Below are 9,950 nucleotides of genomic sequence, written 5' to 3'. Positions count from 1 at the left end.
AGTTTCATACCAAACAAAGAGAGGGAAAAGATAATTGCAATATACTCCGTAATTCCATATCGAACTTACTCTCTGATATATAGGTCCATTTTATATTCACAATGCAAAACTTAGGAAAAGCCTGAGAGCCAGCTAGCTCTCTCTATAGTCCAAAAAGGACAGTATTTAACTCGGAGCTATATATATCAAAATCATTCGCTTATACTAACCGTCTCAATTTAATAAAGCGATAAGCGTACATCCAAAAAAGAAGAAATATAAACAAAAGTGGTGAGTAGTAAGAACATGTTAATATTGTTCCATTAAACGGAAGAGCAGCGAGAGACAATGAATATGTATATCAGAGACAAAGTAGCTCAGCAACACAAGTACATTGAATTTAAGTAGCGATTGATATATAGCCGGCTTGGAACACTGGAATTAGACCATATATATGGAATTATTCCAGCGTTCCAAACTAACGATTATAGTATATAGTTATATAGACGACGCACACAGATGGTGAGATACACACATGTATATAGTGATCAGATGATCAGAAGCTGGCAGCTGGATGATGATGGATGGATCGTCGATGAAGCAGGTAGGTAGAGATGGATGATTACTTGTCGATCTGGCCGAGCTTGCCGAGGCCGTTGCAGTTGGGGCAGACGATCTGGGGGAGGTCCTTCCGGGCGGCGTTGGCGCGCAGCGTGGCGCCGCCCTTGCGCACGAACCCGGCGCCGTCGCACTCCGGGCACGTGTCCTTCCGCGAGAACAGTATCGGGAACGCCGTCCCCACCAGCGCCACCGCCACCGCCCCCGCGATCAGGTACGTGTTCCCCTCCGCCGCCACCTCCCCCACCGCCGCCGCCCGCCACCTCCTCCTCCTCCTCCCCATCGAAGAATTGTTATTGTTGCAGCAACTCCAACTCCAACTACTCCTCCCCCGCGGCAGCAGCAGCCCGCCGGTGGCCGCCGGCGCATTCACGACGGCGGCGGCAGTGGAAGCAGGAGAAGCAGCCATGGGTGGCTAACGACGAGCTAGCTAGAGCAAATCGATCAGTGCAGTACGCTAGCTGCAATATGAATATGATCCTCACACTCAAGGCAGGAAATGCATGGCGAGAGGATAAGGGAGGCGATTCCTCTCCTCCATGCGATGCGGATAAGATGACCGGGTCCCACAGTCCAGTCACAGTCAGCACTGACACCCCTAAACTTAAGGGTTTAGTTTTTGGCCCAATTAGGGCCGCACGTAAGTCCAAGCCCACCTTCATCTCCGGCCATGGCCTCCGCCGCTTCCTCCCCTGCCGCTGTAGCACGCCACCGCCGCCTCCGCCGTCAAGAAAGCCCGCCAAAACCCTCCGCCGTCGGCTTCTCATTTTCCCAATCCAACACGGCCCGAGGGGGGTTCGGAGAATAAAACTCCGACCCCCACCCACAGCCTGTTCGATGGAATGGCAGCACGGTGAAGAAGAATCAACGTGGTCGATCGGCTCAACATGCATGGCCGGCCGTGTGGGTCTTGAAGATGTGTGTGATCTGTCATGCGCATGGGAATTGGGAAATCAATCTCACATGATTCACATTGAGATAGTACAGATGCAGTACAAGGTAACAAGGCTGAAGCAAGAGCAATGCGTCCGTACCAAGTGAATCGTGCAAGGAGGGAGATGGCAAGTTGTTGTGACCATCTGCAAACTGATCGTGTCTGTTTCACCCACTTCATTTACTCTCTAACATTTCTCACCCAACATCAAAGCAGTATATATATACTGTCCGTCTGCCTGTCTGGTTCATCACATATCAAGAATTTTCTGGACCTAAGCTAGGAATAGAAGTTGCAAAGCCTGTAATTCATCGGAGCTGATCGAACACATATGGTTTTCTTCATAGACATAACAGAGGTGAAGAGTGTGATTGCATCCGAGCTCCAATCTTCAAGCTTTACATGAAGGTAAAAAAAAAGGTGAAGTAGGATGTTTACTACATCTGACAATGCGCTGGAGATGTCAACACACGCAAGGAAAGAAAATTGACTTTCTCCGTGTTGCTTGCGGTTATAACTCAGCCACCTAAGTAAAAGGAATCAGGGAGAAAATCCATGTATATTACTACAGACTTTCAGGAGTTGGAGTTACCGAGTCGGGCAGAGACTTATCATTTGGAGGCTTGGAGCTGCACTAAACTGCAATTAAGGAAATGGGAGGTAAAGAAAGAGAATAAAAACCAGAGCAATCGGTCAAGGCTAGGACTATGCATCAATGCATGTGTCATGCGTGAAAGCAACATATCTAGATTGATTCCAAGCATGCCCAACAGACCAAGCTCTCTCAACAATCCGGAACAAGTTTCTGAAAATGCTCCAAAGGTGGGTCGTTTTCAGGTTTCCTGAATTCCTGAGCTAAAGATCTACACAAGACCACAGTAATATTGCAGTATTTTCCACATGTCATCACAACAATTTTGCTTGCTCAGTGAATGGAACCAAACTTTGCCCTTTGTTCAACTCAATGGACATCCACCGAGTCACCAGTGTGGTTTTGTAACAACTGCAAACAAGCATGTCCATGTCACCCCAGGAAAGAATCTGAAACGTGGTAAATTCAGATGCCTACCACCACTTGCTTGATTTCTTCTCATCACAGGACAATGACTTCCACTCGAGTAAAAAGAGCAAAGCAGAGACCCTTTTTCTTCCGTTTCAACATCACAGTCGTACAAAACAAAGCCAGAAACTGTTCAGGGACAAGATGATGGCATCAAAGATACTGTGCCAATACTTGCCTGTATATTCTGCAGACAGAACTGAACAGAAAATTAGCAATCGTACCTCAACTTGGACCAACCCTGCTCGCATGCAGTTGCAGCTCAACTACCAAAACAGACATCAGTGGCAGGATTAAGGGCAGGGCTTAATCATTGGACCTAACCTACGTACCAGTACATGCATACATACACTGCAATGTTGTGCAAACAAAAAAAAAAAAAGGAAGAAGGAATCGTTGCAGTTTAGTAGCTGCATTATGCCTGTATATGGGCCATGCATGAAAGGAGCATTTCTTGGTTGGTTTACCAAATGAAATAGTTGTACAACGCTGTCAGTACTATTCAAGGACTACTACAAGGTAAGGTTTCAAAGGAAGGCAAATTTTACTGCAGAAGGTAGTCAACCATGGGGAGAATGTACAAGCCAAGCTTTTACTGCACAACACATATGAGATATGTGCTCAGATGCAGGAAAGGAACTCAAATGCAGTACAGGAGAGTAATTCCATGTGCCTGCAACTTTCTATGTTGACATCAGGACAATGATGTGTAAAAATCTTGTCTCAGATAAGTCAAGGAAAAAGGAAGTACTACTAAAATATCTGCTACATGAGAAAGGCTACAGACAAATTACAGTGGTGGATTTCGTGAAACTGAAGTTCTTTGGTTCAGACAAATGAAGCAAAGACGTGACAAAAACTGGATCCAGGAAATATGATCATCAAACCAATTATAGAGGTGATAACGTAGCATGATAGCAGTCCTCCAGAAACTATCAAGCCATGAGACGTCTGCATTTCAACAGAAAGCTGATGAATAGGTCGAAATTCAAGAGGCCAAGAGATTTTCTGGAACAAGATTTTTATTGAATCCTGCAAGACTGCAAACATCAAAATGGTTTCATTCATTCCGTTCTCACAGATGCAAAGAATCATTGCCACAATGAATTTGAATGAATCATAGAATTCCAAGCGACATTTGCTACCAGCAAGAGCAAATTCATCACTCTAAACAACAAATGCTCATTTCAGAATCACCATCGTGGGCATCTTCTTCCCTGCAAGTTATCATCTACTAGTAGATGTGATGCTGCTCCTATGTACAACACCAATTCTCAATTCTGTTCTACTACAAATTTCTTTTCCTCTAAATACATATGCGCGAAATGGAAACAATCGACGACCTTCCTTACTTCAGTTGAGGCCTATCTTTGCACCATGGCGTCGGCATGGCCATCTTCGAGCCTCCAGCTCGTGCTCCGGCTTCTTGAGCCATGGCTGAACACGGCGCTCCGGTCAGACGCATCGTTCAACTCCGGCCTCGAATGCGAAGACGAGGCCTGAGAATTCGACGAATGGCTGCGACCAAAGCACGAGAACACATTGCGGAAGATGCGCCTAATGGCACTCCTCTCCGTCGATCGGCTCTGCCTCGAACCCCAGGAGATCCTCCTCGGCGCGCCGCCGTTGTTGAACCCTCCATCCATCTCGGTGTACACAACTGGAAGCTCCCTCTCCTCGGGCCTCCTCCCTCCGGCGAACCTACCGACGGCGAAGCCGCCTCCGGGCAGCCTCCAGATGGTGAGGCCGACCGTCTCCTCCTCTGTGCCGGCATTGCTGGGCCGCGGGCGGGCGGCGTCGGTGGGCATCTCGTGGCGGCAGACCGGGCAGGAGTTGCGGAGCGCGAGCCATGGGAGGATGCAGTCCTGGTGGTAGATGTGGCTGCAGGGCATCTCCCTGGCCTCGTCGCCGAGCTCGAAGGGCTCCTTGCAGACGGCGCAGTGGGAGTCTGCGCCGACGTGGGAGGCGGCGATGGTGACGGTGGGCATGGACTCGACGGAGGCCTTGGAGGCCGGTGGGTTCTCCCTGGCGCGGGCGAGGCCGCCGGCCTCGATCTGGGTGAGCTGGTCGAGGAGGCGCTCGAAGCCGGAGCCCATGAGGAAGTCCGACATGGTCTCCGGGAGCGGGCGGAGGCCGGAGCCCGCGCCGTCGTCGTAGAAGAGCTCGAAGCTGGTGGCGGCGGCGAGGGAGTCGTCGTCGCCGGCGGCGGCGGGGGAGCGGCGAAGCACGATGACGGGGTTGAACGGCGAGCGGTCGCCGGCCGCCGCCGCCGCCGCGGCGCGGCGCGTGCGGCGCAGGCGCAGGTCGTTGGCGTGGTGCGCGCGCGGGCGGCGGAGGTAGGCGGCGCGCGGCGGGGGCGCGCTCATCTCCTCGAGGAAGCCGCCGCCGCAGTCCGGGCAGGCGACGGCGGAGTCGTCGTGGGGGGCGGGGGCGCGCACGAAGCGGTCGCAGCTGTAGCACCAGTAGGAGGAGGCACCGGCGGCGGAAGGGGGGGAGGAGGAGGAGGAAGGGGAGGAAGAAGCCATCGATCGAGACCTTCTTTTGTTTGGTGTGTCTCAGATCTGCCCGGAAACCACCGCGCGCAAGAAGGGATGGATATTGTGTTTGGGTTGTTGCTGTTGACCTCGCCTCCTCTACCGGCGGTGGAGGTGGTGAAGGGGGTTGGTTGCCGAGGCTCGGCGGCGCGGCCGCAGCAGCAGCAGGAGGAGGAGGAGAGGAACGGCGTGGTGGTGGGAGATTGGGCGGAGGAGAGGAGAAGAAGAGGGGAGGAGAGGAGAGGAAACGCGTCGCGAGGAGGAAGAGGAGTGGAAAAAGGAGTAGAGAGAGCTTTGTGTCCTTTCTTCTTGTGTTCCAAGTTGGCAACTTGCTTTGCTTCCTCACGCCGTTATCCTCCCAAACCACGCGCATTTCCTCATTTCCTCCCTCCCTCTCTCTTTTTTTTTTTGTTCTTTTTTCTTTTGCAAATTTCAAACACGAGATTGCCTGATTAGCATAGCATCTGATTTAAAGATTTAACCTTTTTTTAAAAAAAATAAATAATAAAAAGTAGGTTTGAATAACTTTTACTTACTACCTCCGTTCCAAATCGCTCTGGCTAGCTACATACATAATCATGAATGCTTGAATTTTGGAACATATGAGTATCTTATTATGGTAAATAGAATGATAAGCAAAATCCATAAAATCAGTCCTGCAACCAAAGTTCAATTCTTTTTTAGAAAAAGAAAAAATGAATTAACCTAGGAGTAGTAATTATGGTCTGTTTGTAGTAAAAGTATGAAATTTCGTGGTATGTTCGGAATGAATGCACGTGCACATCTCGACGGAAAACGTTTGACTGGGGTGACTGTTTCCAAAGGAGAAGAAAACGCAAAGGCATTAACCATGAGAAATGGACATCAGCGCAAGCAGTAAGCTGGACACAGCTAGAGCTAAACAGCTTTTAGCTAAGCTTGTTGTTTGGTCAAGTCATCAGTGAGGACAAGTCGTCGTCAACCAAACCCACCGCCACGCGGACAACCCATCGCTACGACGCCGTCGTCGCCGGCGGAGCCCACCACCGCACCGCCATCATGCGCCGTTGGATCGCCGACGACCAGCCATGTCCGTCCATCGCTGTCTCCACGCGCGGATTTACCATAATACCCTCCAACCATTGGTAGCTGGCCCACTGCCATCGCGGGCCCACCACCAATCACTTACTGACTGGCTCAACGTGTGGTAGGAGGAGGAGTACGGCCGTACCCCGTGAAACTATTAACTGCTGATAATAACTGCTTTATTACACACCCACATTTATTTTGCATTCATACTACTACAGTAAGATTATTATTAGCATTTTCTTTTTTAGGTAATTGTACAATTTAAATTGCTCTTTTAGCTTTTCCTGACCTTTTTTATTTGGTTTCTGTACACTATTTTCTTTTAGCTTGGAGTAGTTTGGTGATTTCATAAACGGTCAACGGGTTGGGCAGCAAAAGAGAAAGCAGGAGTAGTACAAGTAGTGTGAATGGAACGGTTGCAATTAAAAGGGAGAAGTGTCTCGTGGTTTTTTTAGCGGACAGGAAGGAATAAAGGAGATTAATTATTTATTAGACAGATGTTCCACCGAAAATTTGGATTATAATTGAAACCGGAGTATTGCGGTAGTAGGAATCCTATGCCCATTTCCACCAAATCTCTTGGACAGGTGGCACCACCAATATTAAGGCTGGGATATTTCTTCTTTTTTTTAGAACTTTTTTTTAAGAACAACTGGGCTATTTCTTGGTGCCCTTTTATAGACATGTTGTCGCGTCTCCACGCACGTCCTTTTATTTTAGATTTTTACTGATAGTATTTTATTTGTGACCGTGTTTTTTTTCGAAAATACTATAAGTACGATTTTATATGTACGATCATTATACGATTGCTAACATACGTTAAATGTTATGTGTTGCTTCGTTAGAAACGGCCAGAAAATACCATGGGATTTGACTGACAGATGTTACATTGTACAAGTATCGTACGCAAATAATCGTACGTATAGCAGCTCTCCTTTCTTTTACAATGTTTAAAAACTTGGCGATAAATGGTAGTTACCAATGAATTTGTATCCACTAAATTTTCTTGAAGGAAAAAAAAAACATATACTCGTGGAGCTAGCTAGCAGCTAGGCAGGTCAAACTAACCGAAGACCGAAACTAACCCACTTAATTAATCTGCGAATTAATTAATTAATTACTGGTTAAGAGTTCGTTGTTCTGGTCGATGATTGATTGTTGTATATTCATGCTTATGATCGGCGCGGCCAAACTTAACGCGCGTTGACACGGCTCAAAATTAACCTACTCTTCCATTCACCTATAGTGCTCTAACGATTATAGGATTAATTAACCTTTTTCTTTCTTAATTTTGCCTACGTGTCTTGTTTGATTCAGATACATAACTAGCTGGAGTACAACTAGTACAAGAGGATCGAGGTTAAGGTAGGACAGCTTATTTAATGAAGAGTAATTAACTGTGATACAAGACAAATATGTTTTGGCGCTCTAGATGAAGCTAGCAACTCAATTAATAGTATTACTCGATCAAAGCTAAATTAGCTTCCTGGCCAACTCCTTGATTGGAGGAAAACTAGCTAGCTAGCAACATACATGCATGTGCATATCATATAGTACAAGGATATATTTATGCATGCTTAATTAGCCACCATTTAAGCTCGCATATGGACTGACCTGGTTGGCTTAATATTATACTTAGCTCAGGGTTCATCGATGAACATGGATATGAGTACCATACAATTATTGGCAGCTCTAGTTCATGGATGATTTTTTTTTCTTCAAAGACTTTTTTCCGCGGATAGTTTAATATATATGGTTATTAATTTCGATGATTCTACCGATTGATATGATTTCTACTTTCAGCTTGTAATGTACCCTTTGACTGAATTCTTAACTTGTCACTATGTTTTAAATTATAAAACGTTTTGCTTTGTTTTCTAATCAAACCTTTTTAAAGTTTGATCAAGTGTATAGAAAAATATAGTAGTGCTTTTAACATAAAACAAACATATTATCAAAATATACTCAATGTTATTATATTTAATAAAACTAATTTGGTATTGTAGATGTTGCTAAATTTTTTATAAAATTAGTCAAACTTAAAGGTATTATACTAGAAAAAGGTTAAAACAACTTATAATATTAAACAGAGGGGTACGATGGATGTGAATGGATCAACTCTTGTTAGTTAAGCTATATAATTATAAAGTTAATCCACATTGCTTAATGTAGTTACTATTACCTTACATCATCTTAATTGTTTTTAACATTTTAGTCATTTATCTATAGTGTGAATTGCCTTTCTTCTCTTATGAAGTCGCGCACATACATATCATCTCAATTATTTTTAGTTTTTTTTTGCCACAATCACCTCAAATTATTTTTAGCATTTGGATCTGATCTTTTATTAGTTTTCTCTTATGAAACTACATCATCTATATTTCCAGTGTCAGAGGTTCACCTTATATTATTCTTTAGCATTTGGATTACTACTACTACTACTACTACTACTACTATTATCTATTTTCTCTTATAAAACTACATCATTTATATTTCTACAATTATAGGTTCTATTTAGGTGTTATTGGGTAAACAATGTGAAGGCAGATTGTTTCTATGTGGTTTAGTTTGGTGATAGATGATTTCTCTAGATCCACTCGTGATATTCTATGACATCGATCATGCATGTTACAAGTATACTTTAGCTACCTGTGTCTCCGGTGCCTTTCTTTAATTCTTTTTTTTATGTATCTGTGCAGCCTATTTTAAAAATATTCTCCGGCCGGCTATTAATTTGTTAATTAACTAACTAATATGACCTTAGGTGGATTTTGTTTGCAAATGTTAATTAGTTGGCATATTCAGGCCGTGATAGGTCCCTAAAAGAGATATATACATATATCGATCGTCATCAGCATAATAAGTAGTTGGGGAGCTAGCCCAAGTTGCTAGCTAAGCAAGCTTAACTTATCTTAGCAGGGGACACACATGCATGACATATCATCTACTAATTAATCATCTATGCTACATGTACGTACTAGGGCAAGGGTTAGCTATCTATATATTAGCTGGTCAACGATCCATCTCAATTATAATTGCCTTGTTTATTGATATTGTGTGTATATGTACACAATTATTTATTGATACTGTGTGCATATGTACACAATTAATTAATTTGAGCTATTTAATGGATATGTTATATCAATTTTTTCCATGAAAACATTTCAATATTATATACAGTGGTGGAGGCAGCTTCTGAGCAACTGAGATGGCTGCCTAGGCTCCGCCACTACCACCTCCACTATCGATCGACCATCATTAACATTCATCAAAATTGGTCGATCATACTATGAATCACCATTCAGTCGTCATTCGGGCTTGACGGTGTCGTTGGCTCCGTCACTGGTTAACTAAATGGTTATATACATATTTTTTCACTAAAAATGATGGTATATGCAGCTCATGGGTTAACTACTTATATATACTACAAGATGACCGCGTGTTGTTGCAAGACTTGGTTAACATCAATTTATTAGATAAGAGGTATAATCTCAAGAAGAAACAAATAGCTTTCTTGGAGAAATTCATTTTAGCAGCCCTATCAAAATTTGTAGATAATTTAGGTACCACATGTCAATTGAATGAGCGTTCAGCCATAAAGCTCTTTTATACGGATTGACGGCTGGATACATGTAGATATGTGTGGAGATGGGCCAATGTGTTTATGTGGGCTACATTTAGCACTGAGGAGACGAAGAGACTCACCCGGTGACTGATGGGTTGGGCTCTAGGCTGTATTCCATCCAACGTCTAAAAA

General features: G+C 44.5%; 2 protein-coding genes across 2 annotated transcripts; both read right to left on the bottom strand.

Annotated features, from left to right (window-relative positions):
• Positions 1–271: 271 nt before the first annotated feature.
• On the bottom strand, positions 272–1,093 carry LOC127772933 (uncharacterized). The gene has a single exon (XM_052298929.1). It carries the CDS (start codon positions 1,004–1,006, stop codon positions 602–604), a length of 405 nt encoding a protein of 134 aa, XP_052154889.1. The 5' UTR covers positions 1,007–1,093; the 3' UTR covers positions 272–601.
• A 2,580-nt stretch (positions 1,094–3,673) lies between these two features.
• Positions 3,674–5,437, bottom strand: LOC127772513 (E3 ubiquitin-protein ligase RDUF2-like). Its single transcript, XM_052298441.1, has one exon. The coding sequence runs from the start codon at positions 5,114–5,116 to the stop codon at positions 3,956–3,958; it is 1,161 nt and encodes a 386-aa protein (XP_052154401.1). The 5' UTR covers positions 5,117–5,437; the 3' UTR covers positions 3,674–3,955.
• Between the last annotated feature and the right edge of the window lie 4,513 nt (positions 5,438–9,950).

Source organism: Oryza glaberrima, chromosome 5, assembly GCF_000147395.1.
Source record: "Oryza glaberrima chromosome 5, OglaRS2, whole genome shotgun sequence".
Classification (NCBI taxonomy): domain Eukaryota; kingdom Viridiplantae; phylum Streptophyta; class Magnoliopsida; order Poales; family Poaceae; genus Oryza; species Oryza glaberrima.
Note: the sequence above shows the minus strand (reverse complement) of the source record. Positions and strands in the feature narration are given on the sequence as shown.

Coding starts and splice junctions, on each gene's coding strand:
- LOC127772513 (XM_052298441.1), bottom strand. CDS start 5,116: ATGGCTTCTTCCTCCCCTTCCTCCTCCTCCTCCCCCCCTTCCGCCGCC.
- LOC127772933 (XM_052298929.1), bottom strand. CDS start 1,006: ATGGCTGCTTCTCCTGCTTCCACTGCCGCCGCCGTCGTGAATGCGCCG.